This window comes from Lepisosteus oculatus, chromosome 17, assembly GCF_040954835.1.
Source record: "Lepisosteus oculatus isolate fLepOcu1 chromosome 17, fLepOcu1.hap2, whole genome shotgun sequence".
In the NCBI taxonomy this organism is placed as follows: Eukaryota; Metazoa; Chordata; class Actinopteri; order Semionotiformes; family Lepisosteidae; genus Lepisosteus; species Lepisosteus oculatus.
The window spans coordinates 12978309-13002310 of record NC_090712.1 but is presented as its reverse complement, the minus strand read 5'-3'; the positions used below and the strand labels follow the sequence as shown (position 1 = coordinate 13002310).

Sequence of the window (24002 nt, the reverse complement as noted above, 5' to 3'; positions counted from 1 at the left end):
ATTTTTCATTTGTTTCAGTTTAATGGTAATTTCAAAATCCTTGCAGTCTTAGTTTTCTATCAATTATTGGTGGACCACATCCTCACCCTACTTAGCAGTGGAGTTCTCTCCTTTCTCTTTTGGTTTTAAAGTCAGACTGAACCCAGAGACTGAAAGTGACAAGGCTGTGAAAAAAAGTATTGTTGTACCGTGTCAAATACACAAATATATTTTTACTTGTGTAATAGGGCATACAGGTACTGGATCTTTATTAATAGGCTCTGACTCATCACAACACAGGACTTGGAGCAATTGGGCGCTTAATGGATTTTTCTACACTTTGTGTATAGCTACAGTATGTTAAAAGACAATGGGTGTATATTGTCTTATCACACAGCTGCACAAATAATTGTGTGAAATATTGGAATTAAAAACAAAAATCTGCAGTGCAGCCAGTAGTGAATATCCTAATGACTGACAGCAGTTACTTTTCAGGGATCTTAAAATTATGAAAAATTATATCAGTGATAGATACTGGCAGTCGGTTAAAGGTGTTACTAAAAAAAATGTGCCTAATTGTAATTGACTACTTAAGGTGTAACTACAATGCAATTAACATTTATTATTTATTGTAAGTCTCATACACATTCTGTACTCCATGCTGTCTCTAATTACATACATCTTTAATACAAATGCTATTATACCTGTTGCATATGAATTTACATTGTCATTACACTACATTTGAGTAAGTACCTTTAAATGTCAAATCTTAAGTGGGGACCACTAAACATGATCCAATAACATTACTGTAATCTCTCTCTCTGAAAAATAATTTCAATTTCAGCTTCATATCACATAAGCTTCCTATGAACTTTTTAGAATTCAGCTTAAAGCAGCAATATTGGCAAGTGATTTTATTATGATATTCATTTTATGGCAGTGTGTTCCAGTACAGCATTAAAATGACAAAGCATTGGAATACTGTGCTCTCTAACTGAAGACTAGGTTTATTTCCAGCTGATGAGAGTTGTAGTGTGTCCTCGTGATATGGGTATCTCGCACTTCTTGTAAAATGTGCATAAATTTAAGAAAACAAAAACTCATATGTGCTTGAGTGGGTTTGATTGAAAAAAATCACAACAACAGCAAACCTGGCTCTTGTCCTGAAAACAGAAACAGTAAATAATAACATTAACGGAGGACACTGCCTAAGCAGCAAGCAGTGAGAGCAGGGGCTGCCCTGGCTGTAGGCTCTACCGGGTGTCGCTGGTCTCCGCCAGCCGGTTGTTCATGATGGCCAGGGCGCCCACCCCGCCGGAGAAGCCATTGTGCCGCGAGCTGCCGCATACGGTCCGCGGGAAGCCATTGGCCGTCTCCGAGAGCTGCTTCTGCATGATCGCCAGGGAGACCTTGTTGGAGGCTGTGAGGTCCCTCATGGAGATCATCTCCCCAGACAGCCGGCGGCCCTCGGTGTCGCTGTCGCACGTCCCCTCCGTTTCCGAGGGGAGGTGTCCCCGGCGCAGCCGCGAGCCCGGCGTGATGGCGTTGCGGCGGCCCAGGAAGGCGTTGGTCTTGTGACAGCGGCGGCAGCACAGGCAGTCCATTTTCTTTAGCATCCAGTTCAGCACCTGCTTGATGACGATGGAGATGACGTTGAAAAGGGAGTAGATGCAACACACCCCCATAAGTATGAAGACGAAATTCCCGAAGCGGTACAAACCCTGGTTCTCGTACGCAGCGTTCTGGCTGCTCACTAGATCCCCAAAGCCGATGGTGCTGAAGGTGACAAAGCAATAGTAGAGCGAGTCAATGTAATTCCAGCCCTCCACTGGAGTATACATTGCAGAGGCGCAGCAAGACAGTATGATGGCTGACAAACCCAGGATCATCATGACATAGTAAACGGAAGGCTTCCAGCCCGCCAGGCTTCCCGAATCCGAGAAGGCGGAGCCTCGGCGAATGGTGGGTGGCAGGAGGCCGCTCCTCCTCAGCTGGCGCTCGTGGAAGGCTTTCATGATGACAGCCAGCAGGGTGATAATCCTCTCCAGGAAGAGGTTAAAGAAAAGGATGGTTCCAGCACAGCCCAGCAGTCCATAAAAGATCAGGAATACCTTGCCGGCCACTGTTGCTGGTGTGGTCATCCCAAATCCTAAGTTTGGGAAGAGAAGGTACAAAATTATCATGATTAAGATACACATGTTGGTTTTATCTTGGGGAAATTTATGTTTGCTTAACTTAAAATCTTAGGAGGTGAAAAATAATAACTTAAGAGTTTGCTAACAGAGGCAATGGTTTTCCATAAACCAAACAACTATGAACCCTACAGAACTGCAAAGAGGAAGATAAACATTAGTGTAATTAGAAAGCATTTGCTTTCCCTTTAAGCACAAAAATAAGAACTTTTAAAAGATATTGAATGATTAGTACTGTATGTTAGATTTTAGTGACAGATTTGAGAGAAATTAGTCATTTATCTTGGGACTAAGAATTACAGATGCAAATTAAGAAATTACAGACCTGGACAGGACTTCCCATTATCTTTTCCTAACAGGAACTTTTTCATCATCAAAGGAAATTCGCCTGTCTTGAACTGAACAGGTTAACATCACACAATAAGCAAAATGAAAGTAAATATTGTCTAGTGATCTTTCAAAATATTTGGAATTTTGTTCCAGATCTAGAAATAATATTTGGGAAAACATTCACCACAGCTGGGCTTCTATCTCCCCATTTGTGAAACACGGATTTATGGGGTTAGACCACAAGATAGTAAATAAATCCCTGCAAGATGCCAAAGTACACAGAATCCCAGACACTAAACATTGATTTGATTGCTTCTCTCCTGCTTCTCGTAATAAGCTTGGCCTTTGCGAACTAATGTCAGGGTGTGAGCTTTTCATCTTCATTTCTCTCCCACAAGCCCTAGCTGCTGAATGGTAATAAATTTATCTCTTCAGATCTGCGGCAGTAGTTATTGCTGTAGAGTCCTGCTGGAATATTTATGGAAGGAAACAGGCTTTTTTTGTCAGCCTGAACCCGGTCAACATGATATATCGGCAAGAAACCACAGCTCAACCGTATAACCCCCCATTACATCCAAAGAAAAGTTCAGCTTCTTTAGAATTAGGCATTGCATTCCACAGAACATCATTTTAGTAAAGGCTTAATCAGAAGAAGAAAAGTCTAAAGGTAGTATATGTTAGTTTTGCTTATCTGCTGTTAAGTTCATCTCCCTATATTTTAATGTTCATCTAGCTGACAACAGAAAAATAAAGAAGCTGCAAAACTTGATCAAATTGAGAAACCAAAAGCCTACCTTATCACCCTGTTTTGTGCAGGGAGTTTGACTTGATGAGTACTATTTAGCAGAATTGATTTAATTTGCCCAGTGTCATACACTGCTCCTATGATCCCCTATATTGACCCATTCAGTGGGATAAACAGTGAGAAGCAATGGAGACAGACCTCTGAAAATAAAAGCACCTACCAGTGTTGTTGTCAAGTTCAATTTCCACTAGCCGATTATCAGGCTACTAACCACTCATCGGCAGATGTTTGCAGGTAAAAAGGCAAGCTGGGTATAAATGTTGAGCTGATTTAGTGAAGTAACAGACAGCACTGCCAGGACAGTTTGTTAGGTTTTCTATGCGTCAGGTGAACAGGAAAACCTTTTTGTATACAGCTTGGCATCTTGTATAATGCAAATTAAATCATTATTAATTCACTTTACTTTCCGTACTGTATTTTTAATTCATAATGTTTTCCCAGTTTTAACTTCAGAATGTAACAACTGCTATTTGATAAAGCAAGACTAAGATTACCTAAATGAAGAGAAAGCTGTGAACTTGTTTTTTAGTCCCTCCAGCTAACACGGATCTCACAGGCCAATGTGTAATGATAAAAAAAAGTTAATTACAATGGTAATAGCACTGTTCCACTGGTAGGACTTATTATTGCCATTACCATGAGGTAGGCTTATGCCTAATTGAACACAGTTGATTTCCTGATAAAAAGTAATTTCATTTCACAGTCAAGGCAGATACGTTTGGGTGGTTGTGAAGTACAATAAATCATCCAGTTCCTCATCATTCTTCTTATGGCATGGTGTGAAACGCACTTTCAACATCCGTAATAACCGTAGAATTATCAGTACAACTGAAAAAGTAAGTGATTGGTGCTCAGTGTCCATCACTTCATAGACAATCCTGTTGATGATTTTGCAGGTGCAGTACTTCATGGAAAGAAGAACATATTAAGAGAGTGATTAATCATACTATAGATCGCTGGGCGGTTTCTGAGTTAGATCGAATTGTTTCAGTAGTGGTTGAGTTTTGTATCTTAAACTTGATATCATCAATAATCATGATATTGTTATACTGCCACATTCATCTCTGACTACTCGATCCACAGATCATTTTAAAAACTACTAGGCCGTTCTAGTTTGTGTTCCTCCAAGTGCGCCAGTGAGCAAATATTCACAGTTGATTAGTGGCCGCCATGGGAAGAGAAGTCATACAACAGAAGATGTGAAGGTGTACCAAACAGGTGCTTCAAGCCTTTCTTGCTTCAGTCAGCAGGTGTGCAATAAGATGCAAACAGTCTCATGAAAGAAAATAACTCTACACCAATATGTTACATCATGTCTTCATGTCCAGGAGGCAGATCAGAATAAGAAGCCTCACCGCTATCTGTGGCACAGACTTCCTGATTAACTAACATCACTATGAAGTGATGGCCATGTCTGAAGCAGCAGATCTAACTGACTCTGATTCTCCTGTGGGATCAAGCACAGGTACGTCAGCGAGGACACTGGAGACCAGCATTTGAGAGTGATGAGTAAATGTCATTCCGACCCTTCCCGCAAACAATGTACATCGAGGTATTTTTTTCACACTATGAAATGGGTGCAGAAAAAAGTTTAAACAAGCAAGCAGATCAATTACATGCATCAATTTGCATGGGTGATTAAGGGATCAGTTGGAATGGAAAGCCAGCAGACACAGCAGTCCCTCAGGATGAGGGCTAAGAACCACAGCTTGTTGTGCTGCTGTCTCTTTATAGGGGTGTTACTCAAATATAACTCTCATATTTCTACACTATTAAAACTGCACCCCAGAACAAACCATTTTGCAATACTGACACTGGAGATGAATATAAAACCGGAAAACTCAATAGTACTGTAAGTAATGGTATTGAATACTTGTCATCAGGTGGCCATAAGACTATGCTATGACTGAAGAAGGAAAAAAAATGCCTGTGTATTGCACATTATGATTCATTGCTACTTTTAAATTCTAATTGTGTATGTTGTTTTGCATTGCTTGTGCTGTTAATCACTAACAGGGTATTGTAGACTGTGTACCTAAAAGCTTTAAAGTGGAATACTGTACATGTCAACTACATTATAATAATTGCGTGGCTTTTAGCAGGGATATTAGAAATCCAAACACTTAGTCAGTGCCTTAGTCAGTCTCCCCAAAACCATGTTTTCCATACTAGGCATAAACATAGACAAAAGTACAAAAATGAAAATTCAGAGTAAGTAGACACAAGGCTTAAGAATTCATATATTTTTCTTTATATGTATCCTTTTTACAATTTTTTGGAATTAACATAATCTACCACTTCAAGCTGGTAAAAGAACAAACACAAAAAGCCATTTAGAACATTAGTAGAGGGAAGCACCAAAATATAGATTTAACTATTAATTTTTCTTTGATCTACTTGTTTAACACATCAATACTGTTAATTCAACCTGCTCTCTAATTATTTTGCTTTTTTCATTGTTTTATTTTCATTGTTTCTATGTTTAAACTGATTTGGTTTTCCTACATTATAAAAAGATGAGTTAGAAAGAGGGATAAGTAGTTAGTAAAATTAAAGATTAAAACTAAATCAGATGTTTTTTTAGTTTAAAAGATGTGGGACTGAATGCATCCTTCACAAATTTGTTTAATTATTATTGTTTAACTTCTATATGAAATAGTTATACATAAAAAGAAGGTCAGTAACAGCTAATTTGCTTCATGCACCAGTGATTTGCATCTGTATTAAAAAAAGAGTGTGCTTTTATACAGAATCACTTTCTTTAACATCAATCTCATTAAAGTGTGGAGTAGAAATATCACCTTCATCCTTTTCGGTTTCAGGAAACAGATGTGAATATATAACTGTATGTACAAAATAAATTATAACTTCATCCATGTTAGTTTCTTCTTCTAAATATGTATATTTATGTTTGAATAGAAGAATGAAGTTAATTGGTAGTTCAGGTCCAATCAGAAAGTGGTGGACTAAAAATATACACAAAATCTCAAAAAGTGATGTATGCTTTGTTTGACCAAAGTTGACTTACGGTAACTTTAGAGTTAACAGGCCACCAAAGACAATTTCACTTTCAGTGACATCACAGGATTGGTAGCTTTCAGCCTAGTCGATACAAAAATGTACCACTTTTAATGTACCTTTTTTAAATGTATCTCTTCTGTCAGGATGCTTTTAAACAGACCAGCTGCAGGTGGTTTTGAACAAAGTGTATCACTGCGTCCAACTATTCACATTTTATAACTTGAACTTTCCATAAGATGATTTTTTAAATATCACATATGACTTACTGTACAAGTGCAGAAGGACAAAAAAAGGAAATGTCTTAATGCTCACAGTGAGAGGTAAGGTTTGGCTGTACCTGTCTGTCTGCAGCAGATGGCTCATTCTGACCTGTAGCTGAAGTCATCCAGGGCTCTCCTCAACCCTGACAGAAACTGCTGTGAATATCTTAGACTCTTTGTTCTATCCATTTAAAAAGAAGGCAACAGTTTTAAAAAGCAACATACTTGATGTGAAATGATAATAATAAATCCTAATTATAAAACATTTAGTGTTTGTTTTTTTATTGCCAAGAGAAACAGAAATTGAGCCAATTTGTGATAATTTGATGAAAACAAGCCAGAGCAGTTTTCTCTGATTAAGAGAAAATTAATGGTCACCAAATGGCTTCATAAGAATTGATTTGGCCACACGGAGGTCTGTAGCAAATTACGGGTCCCGAGGTTGGCTAGACCATCTGCTGGACCAGTGACTATAAACATGCTGGGAGGAGAAGTAACTGTGGTCTCTGCACCCTGGAGTCTCTGCTTCTTTGCCTCATGGTGTGCATGACTGCCAAGGAACATTTCATCTGGATTGTTCCGTTTTATCACCAGGAAGAAAAAACATGGACAGACAGTTTTGATTTGAATGAAGGTAGTTTTAAAAAGGAACAGCTGTTATTGATTAGTAAATTAAACAATTAAAAACTACAGGAATGTAGACTGAGAGGCATTAAAGTACAACAAAAGCTATCATTTTCAAATACTCATTTGTTCCATTCTTAATGTCTCCCAGGAGATTTCAGTAATTGTCACTATTTGAAGCTGAAACACTATCAGTTACATCTTGCCAATGACATTCACTTTTATCTTTTAACTGAGGCTTGGACTGGAGTGCCTGTCATTTCTCTCCCTCACACTACATGCCTGTCAGGGACTCACTTTTACCCCAATAGCCCATGTTAGCAAGTACAACTTAGGTAGCTGTCAAATGAGATCTTTTAACCTCCAAGTGGTCAAACTAAACATTAAAAAAAGTAAACGATTCATATCATATTGCCTTCTGAACTTGAAATTACAGAAATATTTGATAGGAAAAAACATAAAATACCAATACACGATTATGAAATCAGATCCCCAACATATCTATGTAATTCTTCATCCTCAAAATTAACATCATGTTTGTGACATTATCATTTACTGTACCTGTTTTCATTTAGTCCATTTACAAAAAAAACACAAATATTGAAAATACTTTGTCATCAAATTGTTCTTATGTCTAGTAAATATTCTTGCAGATCCATGCACAACTACCAGTCATGTAATGCAATCTGAAACACTAGCAGCTGTGTTTTTGTCTTTAATTCATTCTGTTTTTCTGTTGCTTTGGTCAGTAAATTCCAGCCATATATCAAACGTGGAGTTCAATCCTATCAGTTTTCTGACAGCACTTAATTCACTCATGAAGATGTCTGTCAGCAGTATAAAGAATCAATGCTTCTGCTCAATCATTGATTTATTCTCACAAAATACACAGCACTTCCCTCTACTTCTATTCTGATTTCTATATTTTTTTAATTTTGAATTGATTTGATATGGAAGGCTCTGAATAATTCACAAGAAGATAAGGCGGGTTCTACACAACACAGCTGTGAGATTGTATCTTAGCCACAGTTGAACAGAGAGTTATCAAGGATTCGGCTAGAGTGAAGGGCAACTCTCTTTACTCTTTGTTCCACTGTTCTGCTAAAACAGCCTTTAGCATTTACACCACTTACTAATCATTTAAATCAAGGATTACTGTCAGCCACTCCTATCTTAAACTATACCATTTCCCAATGAAACATCAAAGAGCAGCAAACACTAATAACTACACAGAATAACTGGTCAATAAGCAAAAGTGGACTGTGGGATCTTATTGCTCTATACTGTATCAAGGTTGTGGGCCTATGTGCACTATGTTTGGAAAATCTGCAATACATTTTTGAAAGACTTCATACTTGCCTTTAAAAGATTTCAGACTTGACTTCCAAGTTGCAAACAAATGACAAATCTTTAGTGTACATCTTAAATTAGCCTTATTGAACAGAAATGTGCATGTACCTTTACAGAGTGTTGTTTAAAAGGCACATAAAATACAGTATCCACATTTTGAAATTTCACATTTGTTTGACAGAACAGAAGCAGTCAATTAAGTAACATAATGTGAGTTGTAGTTGAAATATCAAAACCTGTGAAAAGTATTAATTAAATTATCCCCGCTCAGTGGGCATATTTGGATTATGTATTGTGTGGCACACGTAACATTCAAAAGAACAACTGAATGACAAACCCTCCATGCCAAAAGAACTGTTCTGATGTTAGGGATACTATATGTCATCTCTTCAGAGCCCAGGGATGAGACATCACCATAAACCCCTGAACTCTCTTTGTCCTGTTACAAAATGTCTATAGCCAGACATGGTTTCCTCAACATAGAAGCAAACTGTTATGTAATATTGACACATTGAATAGTAGATAATATAGACCTGGCCATGACTGTTCTCCAGTTTGAAAGCTTTCATTTCCAAATCACAGATTACTGACACCTTGTTCTGCGCAGTGTGAAGAATCTCCATTACAGCCCATACCCTCTGAGGGTTGGGGCCACAGAGACGCTCACTGTGGGTGCTCTAGCCACAGTAGGTTTCAGAGGGGCTTCCTTCTGCCTCCAAAGCAAAGGCAGAATTGTTTGCCCAGAAGAAACACCACAAAGCCTTTTAGAAAAGTCTGAGTAGCACCCCCCTCAGATCTTCGTGTGTTTCTCATGCACTTTCATTATGTGAGAAAAGCAATTAATTGAACAAGAACCCTGCTACTGCTACCGCTACCTTACTGCACAAAAGAAATCAAACCTAACAGCAATTAGTACCTTTCAAACATGATTTATAGTACCCTGTATGAGTCTGTATCTAGAGAAATAAACCTTATTAAATAGTGCCATGAAGGATAATAATGGGAAGGCCATTGTGCTATGGTAGGAGTTTTCTCTGTACACAGAATTACCAGCTTATTGGGCATAGAAGATTCTGTTTTTAATATTGCTACGAACCACATAAACGCAACAGGGAGATTCAGAAAAATTAAAGAGCAATGTTGTGTTGTTGTGTTGATCCATGCTTTTCATCCACACCTCTGCTACAGCTCCCACAGATAAACTGACATCCAGACATCAGCTTGACTGCCTGTGTAGTGCCATTTGATAAAGCCACCACGCTGATTTTGGCAGTAGTTTTTGTAGTCTGTATAAATCCATCACTACGGGTGCCTATCCTAGTGAGAGCTCTTCTCTATCATATACCACTGCGCAGAACACTGCATTCAGATGCTGGGGTCAAAGTCACAGTAAATGGATTTTATTATGAGAATGCTCACAGAAGAGAGCCAAGAATCTAGCCTTAACTAAAAACTAAAAAGCAATAAAAGAATCCCTAACTAACCATTTGTCTGCTGTTTTATGCCTTACAGACAAAAGAATATTAAACTGCTTATGAAATCTCCACACCATTGACCAGAGACTTCATCAGAGCATAGAAAATGGTGCAAACCAGATGAAGAGCATTTTGCTCTTTTGGTTGTTTAGTAGCTAAGTGGATATTAAATTTAATTCTGCCATTTGTTAAAAAAACCTAGAGTTTGGGCATTTCTCACCTAGCTGGGAAACCCGTGTACGCATCGGTTATTGTACAGCATGAGCTTAACGTCACTTGATTTATACACTATATCCAAGGAAAGTTTGTTTTCTTATTGCTTACACACATCGTCTTGGTGCCAATACAGAGCAATCTGCATAAACACCGAGATCTACTGTATTTCATACAAAGTTTCCTGCAGCTCAGGATCATCCATGCAAAATGTGTAGTATATGTTCCCACCTCCTGTGCAGAACTTGGCAATTATCAGCCTTATCATTTGCCAAGTGTTTGTCTGATTTTAGCTGTCTTTTTGTGTGGTAACTAGTTGACTACCTACTGCTTCAAATAATATGGCTTGACATTGAATTGTGATCAAGTGACCTTTTATTTATTCGAAGATTTCAAATAAGTTAAACAAGACCTTCTACTGTATATCAAAATCCACATTAGCTATCTTTACAGTTAGTGGAAGTGAGTTATTTGATAGAATTTTAGGGTTAAGCTTTGTCTTTTATGAATTGGTATTCGAATTTCAGCTATATGAATAACATTCCTCACTTGCTTATGTGCGATTGGGAAAATATGAGTGCAATATTCCATGCAACCCTAGTATACAGTATCTACAATCTCAGAATCAATTACACTAAAAGTCTCAAATCCTGATGGAGATGTTTCTGTAACATACACTAGCAATGCTATTAATGTTTCCTATTGCAAAAATATAAATGAAATATTAATGTAGCTTGCTCAGGCTTTCTTTAACATTTTCTATTATTAATCCTCTGTTTCACAAGTTTCACAATCTTGTACACTTAATAACATAAGGCTTTATGAGTACAGAAAGTAAAGACATTACATTACTACACTAAAGAAAGTTCACCATAACCAAAACCATAATACACCAGTTTTTATGATACTTTGAATTCTTAGCATTCTTGTTGATCATTCATGGTAGGATAGCTCAAAGAAATGTTCCCAGGGACATTTATATAACAATGTTAATATGATCTAATTAAGAGAAAAAGGACAGCACAATTTGTACAGTGGTTAGCATTGCTGCCTCGCAGCTCCGGGTTCCTGGATTCAATTCTGGAACTCGAGCACTATCTGCATGGAGTTTGTATGTTCTCCCCATATCCATGTGGGGGTTTCCTCCCACAATCCACACACATGCTGGTAGGTTAGTTGGCGTCTGTAGAATTGGCCCTGGTGTGAGAGTGTGTGTCTGTGCGCCTGCCCTGCAATGGACTGGTGTCCCTGTGACCGGTGCTTGTCAGGATTGGCTCTGGGCCACTATGATCCTGAAATGGATATGCGATTATTGGAAGTGATGTGATGTGAATTAAGAGAAAGATGTTGAAAACAGCATTCATTTTTTTGAATGTGCTGCCTGCAGACTAAGCCTGTCCAGAGGGCAGCAATTTGTTCTACAGGAGGGAGGGTTTGGCGCCTGGCTCTGTTTAATGTCAGGACACACAGGCTTTGAAATGTACACACTCATCTGAAGCAGCAGAACCACACACAATGGAAGATTTCATGATTTGAGTTTTTATAATTTCCTTCAAGCAAAATATGTTTAATTGCAGATCCCACGCCTCTAGACAGGCATTTAGAAACCAATCAAACAAAGCATTTTCTTTGTGGTTTAACTAGAATAGATGTGGGGCAGAAGTGGGAAAACAACATGGAGCCATCGTCAAGCCAGCAACTGTTTATAAACTTAAAAAGAGGGAAGGTGAAAAGGGTGTCTGATCCTCCATGTGAAATGTGATTTAGAAATGGAAATTAAATCTGACACAAAGTAATAGAATATTTTCAGAACAATTGAATATAATGGTGGAAGACAGTTTTATCAAGAGTACATTTTATATCAAGTCTTCTAAAGGTTGCTTCAGTTTTCCTAAATGTGAATATCACTGAGATGTGTTTTAATTGAACAAGAGGGTGGTGTGGACATGTTTTGGTTACTGCTGCCAGTCCTGGATTCAATTCCAGACCAGGGTGCCAACAATGTAGAATCTACATGTTCTCCCTGTGCTACACTCATATGCATTTGAAACAGTCCCTGTGGGAGTGTATACACCCTGTGATGGACTGGCATTCCGTGTAGATCTGCCTTCTGTTCTGCATTAAGTATTAAGTATGAAAGGGCTTCCCTGTACAGCTAAACATTTTTAGAACCGAACCGGACTACAGCAGACAATTTAGAATTTAATGTCTAACATGCAGTCACTCCATAGCTATTTGATCTAACAGGGAAACACTAGCATTGTTTCCCAGAAGCGCTCTGTCATCTTAAACAATAACTCCAGATTATTCAAGCACATTATTGCAGTGAAGCTGAAATGTGCTTATGCTGCATATAGCCCTGTCGTGCAAGGAATATAATTCACGGTGGCACCATAGCATGGGAGAGCGAAGGTCTGCACTTAGAAATGCAGAATTGTGCCTGTAAAAAATTATTTTGGCTCCAAGTTATCTGCCAAAGTGCTAATTAAAAGTGGTTGTGCCATGGAAACTAATCCTTTAAAGATTCTAGAACAGCACAGATAGTTTTAATAATAATCTTGTATGCAAGGAAAATACATAGAGCTAGATCCAGCAGCTTAAATGAAAGCACTTGGCAATATTCTAATAGTGACAATTAAATTAAAGCTATCTATATTACAAATTGCTGGTGCAGGCACCCATTCCCAGTCTTTGAAATAACCTTCGCAGCAAGACAGAGATTTTATATCAACTACTGCATGCGAAAAAACAGAAGCAATAACCATTGCTCTCTCACTGGATCTATTCCTCAATGTACACATGACTAATGAAAATGATGTTGTAATAGCGGAAATATATCGTTTTGTGATGGAGGTCTTAAAATGTCTATATTAATTAGAGAGCCTTATCTTAGAACGGGACTTCCCAGACACCCATATGGAAGAAATACAGATAAAGGGGTTTTGAGGTTTTTGCACTGCTGCAGTAGGATATAGGTACTAGATAACAGCACCATTCTGAGTGGAGACCAGATGGCTGGACTCCTTACACATTTCCAGGGGATGATTCATTTTCATTGAATTTCTCATTGTTGTCCCTCTAAGCACACAAACTGTACCAAATTATCTTTTGTAACCTACATTCTAAACACTCCAACACAGTTGACTCTGGACCCAGAGAACACCTGTTGAAAATGGCTCAAAAATTCCTGATGGTCAAGTAGGATGTTTGTGTTAATTTAATCTTGCAAGGGAAGAACAAATTAGGGAGCTACTGTTTTGGCAGAGCACATCATTTGTCCTCGATGAAGTAACCAACCCTCTTCTAGGTGTGTAAATCTGAAGTTATGTAGCTATATTCTGCTCCCAAGATTTATGGTCTGTCTGTAGGTATGTGAAAGTGTAGCATCAGCGTAATTGTTTAGAGATGAAAGCACTTACAAAAAAAAGATTTATAGACAAATCATATAAAGCCAACTCATCCATGGCTGCACATAGACAATGGCTTGAGAATCTTAGGAGGAAATGAGACACAAGCACTGCATTGTGTTGGCCACTGACTCACTCAGCTTTATTGTTAATGCAACCAATGATGGCAGCAGCAGAATTTACACAAACATTTTGTTTGTTTATATAGAAGAAAATATTTGGTGGTGCAGTAGTTAGCATTGCTGCCCCACAGCACTGGGGCCCTGGGTTCAATCCTTGAGGTGCTATCTGCGTGGAGTTTGTATGTTCTCCCCATGCTTGTGTGGGTTTCCTCCGGTCTCTCCAGTTTGCTCTCACAGTCCAAAGACGTGCTGGTAGGTGAACTGGTTTCTGGGAAAACTGGACCTGGTATGAGTGAGTGTGCATTTGTGTCTGTGTGTGGCCCTCGATAGACTGGAGTTCCATCCAGGGTGTACTCTGCCTTGGATGCCAGGATGGACTCTGGCTTCCCTGTGACCCTTACTGGATGAAGCAGTAAGAAAATCGATGGAAACATCCATACTAATTGGTTGGCATTTCACTATGCAACATGCCCATAGCCTAAAACCCAGCCAATGCAAACAAATAGTTCATCAGGAGAAAAAAGTTAGACTCCCAAAATTAAAATCCAGTCAGAAGACCCCCAAACAGGAAAGAACTTAAACTAGATGTAGCAGAGCATCTCAATTAATTGTACAAAGAGTTTGGTGAGCTCAGATTACAGACTTTATGCAGATGTTGCCTCAAAGGGGCCTGTAACCAAATACAGTACTGACTTTGACAGTCCAAAATTGACTTTATGTGAATGTGTTCCAATATTTAAAAGCAATTGAAATTAATGGGTTGAAAACAAACTATGCTTTTGTTCTAATATGATCAAATGTACGCATGGAATTATCTACACATAAAATGTAAATATACTGCACTTATCAGTCACGTTAATGTCGTAATTTTAAATACAAATGGCTTTATTGTAAAGCAAATAAACTGTTTTGACTTTTCTATGCCATAACATACAGGGACTCCATATATAATAATGCATATGCAGAGTGATAGTAATAGTGATATTTCAGCACTTTGAGCACTCTTACAACATATTAAATAGCTTCTTCTTCAATGGCTTTTAGAAAAAATACTAGTAATTCAATATATTGTGGAGAAAATTAACAATACTTTCCTCTTGCTCTGCCTAACCCCAAATAGTTTTTGCTTCCAAACGTTTGATGTGGAATGTAACTAGAGAAATGAAAGGAACATGCTCTATATTCGGTATGTTCAGGTGGAAGTCAGACAAATGACTACATACCAATTATCTTTTGCACATTATTTTCTAGAAAAAATGTTCCATTTAATTTCCTTCATGGATATGTTACTGTGAATATAATTATGTTGGATAAACAGTAAATACAGTATACAAATTATATTAGTATATAAATCTATATTTGTATATAGGTGAAAATGTTTCACTATTCTGTATCAGGATAACATTTACACAGAACAAATTTGTCATTATAAGTGATCTTATAAAGGATTTAATCATTTAATCATGACATTTCCTGCTTTATTCCTGGTTCTTTTAAAGGTAGGACACATGGGCACTCATGGACAGCTCAGCTAATACTCACAGTTCCAGTGAATGCAGATACAATTCTACAGGAAAAAAAAAAGTCTTCATCCTTTGATGTGAATGAAAGTGTCTGCCATTTGTTAAAGCTGGCATTTCCTCCATTTGCTCTTTTAATTAATAACTCAATTCTTGATTTTGCAGCATCTAAAGAATCATCAAGCCTGTCAGTAAGGAAATTACTCATTGTGCTGAATCTACCAAAATATCTTCTTTGAAAATAGGACCTACAGTACTTCTAAAGCACCACACTGAAAAGGACTATTTTGCCTATTGGCAAATAAGTTGCCAATTATATATCTGATAAAGTTGTTTTTTTCTCATAGAACAAAGCTTAGTGCTATCTCTATGATTTTCACATTGCTAAAACTCGAGTGCCTTTGAAAAATTGCCAGAGTAAATATTACCTATAAAATATGGACAAAGAGAATTTGTGGGAAGATAATATACTGTCTTTGCTTTGGTAATGCCCGTGCTTGCTTGCAACTGTTCTTACACTAAGCAAAAAATGAATATTTCTCGAATCTGTTGAACTGGGCCTCTCCATCATAGTCATACTCTATGTTCTTCATACAAGTTTCCAAAGTAATCAAACAGAAAACAAAACAACCGATGAAGTATACTGTATATTCTTGAGACACAGACGATGGTCATCTGAAGACCCTGAACTTTGAGGACTGTCTTTCCCAGATTGCCCCCTGGTCACAAAGGCAGAAGACCATCAAGAGTCACACAAGAAGAAAGACGCTACAGAGGTAGGATAAGAACAATGAGAACAATGAGAAAAAAGGAATGCCTAGTAAGTTTCTGCCTGTTGAGGTTAATGGCTGAGATTGTTTCACCACAGCTGCCTTCATTTTCTTGTTGTGTTTAATTCTTCATCTACTCTGCTGACCTGTATTATTCCCCCACCACAACAAATTGAATAAGGCAGCTAAACTCCAATCTCTTAAAAAACCAGGAGACAGACAGTTTAATTGCAACCCCAGGAGAGAAGAGAATTTCCATATAGGTTCTGAGAGAATAAGGGTTTTCAATTCTTGGGAAAAATGCCTTTCACTGTAATAAACACAGTGTTTTTCTTTTTTCACTCTATGACAAAAGCTCTTGGATTAAGTTTTTGTGACAATCAATGATTTCTTTGTTGAGGATATGGAGAGCTATCCTCTTCAAAAACCACAAATACTTCTCACTTTCAACCACAAACAAAAATGTGTTGTGTATGCACAGTATATGTTGCTACACTTATACCCATTTCTTGTTGGTGAAGAAAAATATATAAATAAATTAAAAAATTACACCTGTCTCTGGCGTGGTTCCCTTTGTCAGACTTTAAATTAGTTTGTCTTTGTTATAACTGAGACTTACTTAAACGAAACTCCATAATAACTGAAGTAATTTGCTGTTTTCTTGACTGAACGATTTGCATGACCTGCATTTGTATTTTCTTTTGTATTCAAAACATGCATAATGCAACAATTGGTACGTGTCAGACCCTGCTTTTAGAAGGCCTTTCAGCATATGCAAGGCAAGTAAAAGACAAATGGAAAAACCTCACCTATAGGTATTAAAGTGTATTTGATGCGCTTTATGGAAGCCCAGGAAAGCTAATATACAGAAATTCCCATTTTCAGAAAACATCAGGAAGAGAACAATCAGGGATTGTCTGTGGAGAACACTGCATAATGCATGTACAAAGCTCTTTTCACACAGCTGTGATTATCACAGCCACACTAGAGTGTGGGGTCTGAAGAGGCCGGTACTGGAGGAGGTGTGAGAGGCTTAATGAGCAGAGAAGTGTTTTATTCACACTGCCTAACCTCCTCACTTTGGGAGACTGAATAGCTCAGGCTATGCATGGCCACTGGATTTAATGTATAGTAAAGCACAAATACTTTGCTTCCTGTGTAAAGATCCCTCAAATTGGAGTTATACACTCTTTAAATATGCAGGAAAACATTCATCCTGAGTGAATGTTTAACACATTTCTGATTATACTGGAAGCAGGTTCTGGTATAAATTCAGCTGATTAAACCAGGAAATCTATTTACAATATTACAATATGAACTTCATACATATGTCCATGCAACTCTGCTCATAGTAAGTTAATTACTAGCTAGTATTTGCTTAAATGCAGGTTACTCACTTGTTTTAATTGGGATTAAACTGCTATTCAAAGGATAATTCTCCTGATATTGGAGAGCTCACATTACCAATAGGGATATCGGTTTTCAGTGTGTTCATGCTCGTCATTATGAATCTAGTGTTCTTATTATTATAAAAAGAAGATAGGTTACACTAAATACTTAATACACTGAATTTGAAGAAAACGTTTGTTTCTATAAAAACAGCTCAGAGTGCCTCTGTCATATTTACCAGTTCAGTACAGATTTTACTGCATCTACTGTATGTCACTGTTATTTTCTTTTTCAGATTGCACAACAGTGTTAAAATTAATTTAATCAATGAATGTCAAGGAAAGAATAGCTTAAAATATCAACAACACAGAAACACAGGCAGCAAAAGGGTTCTAGCATTAGATTCTCTACAGCCTTGTACTCATAAACATTCTTCATACTACACTGAACCTATGTAGCTGAGCCCATACTACAGAATACTCAAAACTTTCAGCCTGATTTCTAAGTTTACACATTTTGCAGACTTTATAGTAAATATAGTAAGTCCTAGCAAACGTTACTGAGAAGTGGGTACTAGAAACTCGATATAAAGCATTACCTTCTTATATAGTGCACATCAGTTCTGTAAAGACTTTTTAATAGATTTAGATTACATTTTTCAAATTCCCATCAATCAAAACTGTGATTCTGAAGTACAGAAATAGCAAGATGGGGAAGTCTTAAAAAGGGTTTTCTGTCTCAAAGGTTTTTGCAACACATCACAAGCTGGATTGTAGAGAAAAAACATCTCACTTAGTAGTGAGATTACTCCAGAGTGTCACGACAATGCGTGGGTAACCAAAAGCAGGGCTTTTTAATAAGCAGAGCAACTACCGCTCTCACAGAACTCAAATGTGGACCATGCTGTGCTACAACAAAAACACAGTGAACAACAGACACACTGAAAAGACAAGTAAAAAACGGAATAAAGAAAATCTGACTTAAGAAAACAGGCACATAAGATAAGACAAGGATATTTTTTAGATTGGTTTAGTTTGCCAGTTATAGGAGGACAATAAGCCTTGCTTTTTCTTCTTTCTGGGGTATTGTATCAATTCTGGGCAAAGTGCAGGAGATTAAAGGAAACGGACATCTGTGAAGTTACCACTGGTCAGAGCAACAGACCTCAATTCTGAACATCCCAAAATCCCAACACAGCTATGAATACACATTAGAATTTGGCATGCATGCTTCAGTACTGCACCTTTTCTTCCCAGCTTCTCATGCATACTGAGTGTTTTTTAAACAAAGCACTGAAGGTCAGGGATCTAAAAGCAGCCTTTTGGGTGCGTGGAAGGCATGCTGTCAGCCTTGCCTTTGCTAACTGATACACCAGCCTGTCTGTTTTTCAGGTTTCTTGTATTGATCATGTACACACACAAGAAAAGGAGATGCAGTGTTTAGAATGCAGTGTAGCCACAGATCAGTATGGGGTGCACAGAGAAAATGCTGCCCACAAGAGAGACATTGCTCTTTTGTGACCTATTGCAGGTGATATTCCTGGAGCTGTAGGACACAGCATTAAAACCTTAATCCATCTGCCACTTGCCTGAAACAAATTTCAGAATGCCAGATTATCTATTACTTGGATCAAGAAACCATAATATTCCCTGTGGATGATACTCATATACTGCATAACACAAGAATTAAAGACAGGAGTCCTACTGCACAAGCTGATTGGCACAACTCACTCCAGCTGAGACTGAGAAGAAAATTGTCATTAATGAGTTTGAATTTTGTGTTTGTATTGGTTAGCCAGCTACCCAGATGCAGCAACAAAACCACAATCTGGATTCAATTATAAAATCCCCTAAATTAGACTGATACTCCAAGTGCATCTTTTCAAATTCCAAGTAAAGTCATGAGGAGCCATTATGCCAGCATCTGCTGCCTCCACGTAACATATAAAGAGAACAAAAAGTGCTGGAAAAGATCAATGCAGCTACCGGGTTCATATTTCTGTACACAACTAACAAAATAAAGCGAGCACACTCCTTTCACTGATAAAGCCATTGTTTAGTAACAAAGATATATTCCAGGATGGTTAAGGAAAAAGAAACCATATATTTTATGAAAGATAGTGGAATTGTTTTTCTTATTCCGTTCTTATCCAACTTTCCATCCGTCTATCTATTTTCGAACTGTTTTGAGCTGATCCCAGCAAGCGACAGATACAAGACAGGATACGCCCTGGACGGGACGCCTGCCCATCACAGGGCACGGACTCAAACAGGGACACTGACACCAGGGCCAATTTTCCCAGAAGCCAACTGACCTATCGGTATTTGTTTAAAGGTTTGATGTAACTTTAGACTGTGGGAGGAGACCAGAGAACACGGAAGAAGCCCACAAGAACATACAAAAACTCCATGCAGGCAGCAGCCTAGGTCTGGAATTGAACCCAGGGCCACAGTGCAGCGATGTAGCAATGCTGACCACTCCGCCACTGCATCTCACTTTCAACCCATCAAAACATTTTCTCTACTTTTCACAGAAATGTTGTTCAATGAAATTTGTCCATTAGGTCTTGCTGTGATTATCTCTAGTAATTACACGTAATGCAGTATGTGTACTGTATACAATAAATTAGAGAAGCAGAATACTTTACAGGATTCTGCAGCACACTCCTAACATTTCCACATAGAAAAGTTCAGATTGCTATCCAATTTCTCCTTCTCTTTCAGATCCTGAGATTTTGTTTTTTTTGTACTCTTTTCATCCACGCCATTACACAAGCAAATTAAACAACGAGAGAAATAAATGCACATGCATGTTGGGAATAAAAGTCATTTTAAGGATGATATAAATATGTCCTAAATCTTGTTTATAGCAAGAACACATGCTTAACTAGAACAAAGTTAGACTACCAAGCACTGTGAGTGCCTCACTTGATCATACAAATAGCTTACAATATTCTCTCTCATCAGAATTAGAGAAATGGTGCAACAATGTTCTATTGGACATACACTAAGAATATGTGCGATATTTACAAATGAAGTAATAAACACAGATGATCTCCCGTCAGTGACTAACAGTATCTGTAGTTAAGAGTGTGTTTGTGTGCAAATATCTACATGTGGGCCATATTAAATACTTTACTCCCATTCAGATACAGACAATACATTCTATTTAAACAAACTTTACAATTTAAGACACTTTAATCACTATTCTTTTAACTTACATAACTGTTACTGGCTTTCTCAAAGATTTTTGTTTGAAAACTGGGTTTCAGGTCTCTATCAGTGTAAATTCTCCCTGGTCTGGTTATGCAAACCGGTAGCTCTGTTTGCTATAAATAAAATACATTACATGTTATCTATGCCATTAATAATTAGCTCAGGTAGAAGATTTCCTCACACACTGTCAATAAAGCTGAACTCATAATGCATAAATTTAACTGAAGGGTGTTTTTGTTGCTGTTTTGAATTAGCAACGTCATTGAATATATTGGAAAATAAAGAGTTTATTTAAAGAATAATAGGATATTCTGGAATGAAAGATTGTAAGTAATAATGTCTAAAGTCATTTGGAATTGGGCATTTTACTCTCGCTCACACAATAAATTGATTACTAACAAATCTCTAAACTAATACACCTGTATAAACATTTCATTTGTGGTTTAATTTATTGTTTTTCATCAGGAGGTACCTCAGTTACTCTGCACACATACGATTTCTAATAACATAAATGGAAACAATTTTCATATTGAAATAGTACAGTGAAATGTGTTGAAAACTAGCTTCATTAAAGAACAGAGATGATATGAAGTGGCTCAAGGAAACTACTGACACAACAGATATGCAAGAACTGTTTTCACTAGTATTCAGCAAAGTTTAAACCATTTTTCTTTTAAATGAATTAAATGATTGATTTGAATATTTTAAGAACTTTTAAGTAAAGAACATTATATGTACCACGTGTAAGTGTTGCCCTGCTCTAATTTAGAGCATAATAAAAAAAACATTAAGGCAACTCTAATAATACTGCCTTAAACAAAAGATAATCTGCTCTCAGCAATGATTGAAGATGCATGTGGGTTTCTCTGTCTTGTGGAATATTGATTGGATTATCTGTGTGCCCATGGTATTTTTAAGAAACACTCTATTCTATACAACAGCAATAATAAAGACTGCATTGAAGTGTTTTAGAACTATACATATTTAAACTTGAATCTAGCCTGTAGGGTACTGGCGCAATAGGCAACACTTAGACTGTCTAGAGCAATGTAAAATGTAAAAACCACTGATTAAGTACCATCCTGAACTAACGTACTTCGAAGTAAAATAAAATTCGGGTCAAAACACAACATCTAAGCGACTTTGCACCAGGATCAGTATTAAAAATTGCTGTGAATGCACACATTAAAGAAAAGAGCGCTATAGGAACTTAAGACTGTTGTTAAATTAATATTCAATAAATTAGCTTTGTTGTTTAGTTTTAGTTTGCCAGGAAGTGTGTTAAAATTACTCCCATTCAGAACATGTAACCCTTTTATATATTTTATATAGTATTTACGGGGTTTCATTGTTTTGAAAGGTAGAGCAAAGGTGACCTCTATAATAAGCGATAAAAATGTAAAATCGGCAGACGACGTATCATCAGTTTTAAGAAAAATATTTATCGTAACTGAATCTCTTACCTATAGTTGATACCACAGTCCCAACAAAGTAGAATGCCCCGGTGAAATCCCATCGTGGTCTTAAAGAATCCGCTCTGATCCCTGCGGCGATCGCTGCTTCATAATCCCGGAGAAAAGAGCTCAGATCCTGTAGACTGATGTTGAACGTGTCGCTGAAGTTGAAAAACGTCCTGTTCCAGAGGCTCTGGGCTTCCAGCTCAGAGGGTCTTTCGATGGCAGAAAAAACTGCGGCGCCACACAACAAATACAGGGAAATCAGGAGCGCTAGTAGGAGAAACCGACCATTGTCTTCATTGATGTGTAGCAGGGAGCGGCAGCCTTGCATTCGCTGGCTAGGCATCATCCAAATTCAGCACCACCAGCGCTACGGACAGCGACCAGCTCCGCATTGGAGGAAGCGGCATTCGCTTAGTTGACGCTCAAGGGGGACTCTACTACAAACTCACTTTGTATTCTGTGACCATTCGGTTTTACCGTATTTATTTCTGTCAGGCACATAGGTCATAGCAAGTTTCATCCCTGCATGCATTTATTTGATTATTCCCACGGCTCAAAGATGTACTCGCCACACTTGTGGATTTGACGTCCAAGCGGGCATTGGTACACCAAACTGCCTAGCGTATGCCACGGGCAGCGGGCCACCGCGAGTTCTAACAGTGTTTCTTTTTGTGTTAACCAAACAAATTGAGTCTGTTAAGAAAACCGATGCCCGGTGACACTTGCCACACACCCCGCCTTTTAAATCACAGAACAAAAATAAACTAGTGTCATCCTTCATTAACGCTAATTCCACTCTTACCTGGCATATTTAATTATCAACATACTACTATTATTTCATAGATTAACTCCATTCATAATGAACGAGACTGTTTAAGACAGTAATGAAACCTGTCTTAGACGTTGTACCGAACGTTACGGTTTGGATCCATACCACTATTACGCAGCTGCGCTCTTTTTTGGTTGCTATTTCTGTAACGGTGTCCATTCCCCATAATATCCAATGTGCTTTTCAGCTTCATCTGCCTTTGAAGAGGATGTACTGTATCATCCCTTTGGTTGCTGCACCACATCGCTTTTCCTCGGGTTTGTTTCAACTTGTCTCACCATCATTATTCACAGTCGAGTATAAAGAAAGAAAATCATGTTTCATTTCGCTGCTCCAGGCGCCTTTCTCTAATTATTCACTTCTTAACTTGCCTATCCATAACGTGTCAATTTTACAGCTATTACTAGGTCTACAACTCTTAAACAGTTCCTAGTTTAATACTGCACTATCAAGGCTTGAATATCTAGCTCAGCCGGCCTTGCGAATAACGATTTCTCTAAGGTTTGTGCTGACAGCATTTCAGCTCCCCTGGAAAATGGAAACAGGAGAGGGAGGTAGTGGGGACACGAGTCCTTACTACTTAGATAACTGGATTTAAACCATCGCTGAAGTTCACAAATTATCTTAATGCTTCGAACACATCGAAAAAATCCCAAACCTTGACTCTCATAAACGAATAAACAAAAAGGACAGTATTTAACTCCCAACTGTATTTTGAACAATTTAATATGATCACTCTATGTTTTGCTTCATAAAACGCCTCGAGACAATATGTTCTTCCAACGGCGTTTCCAAATGTTAACAAACTGAACACTTACTTAAATTAAACATCTACCCCGTCTAGTAATATCACACCTCTAGCGACAAGACACCAGCGACAGTGCATCCATGCAGCATTATGCGCCGTTTTTTGCTTTTCAGTTTTTTTGCCTATATTTTAATTTAATACTCATTTTTCTGTAAAACTAATAAAACTTAGATAATTAATGGGGAAAAAAACAAATCTATGGATTTTGGAAGTGCACAAGTGAAGGAGAGCGT

At 37.8% G+C, this 24002-nt stretch overlaps 1 protein-coding gene across 2 annotated transcripts; it reads right to left on the bottom strand.

Annotated features, from left to right (window-relative positions):
* Positions 1 to 221: 221 nt before the first annotated feature.
* kcnk12 (potassium channel, subfamily K, member 12) lies at positions 222 to 23702 on the bottom strand. 2 transcript variants are annotated; one of them, XM_015362698.2, is made up of 3 exons: positions 22136 to 23702; positions 1700 to 2128; positions 222 to 1607 (listed from the first exon to the last, which is right to left on the bottom strand). In XM_015362698.2, exons 1-3 carry the CDS (start codon positions 22476 to 22478, stop codon positions 1171 to 1173), a joined length of 1209 nt encoding a protein of 402 aa, XP_015218184.2. In that variant the 5' UTR covers positions 22479 to 23702; the 3' UTR covers positions 222 to 1170. The 2 variants fall into 2 exon arrangements, with proteins under 2 accessions (XP_015218184.2, XP_006638693.1); XM_006638630.3 differs by having other exon boundaries at positions 222 to 2128.
* Positions 23703 to 24002: the final 300 nt, after the last annotated feature.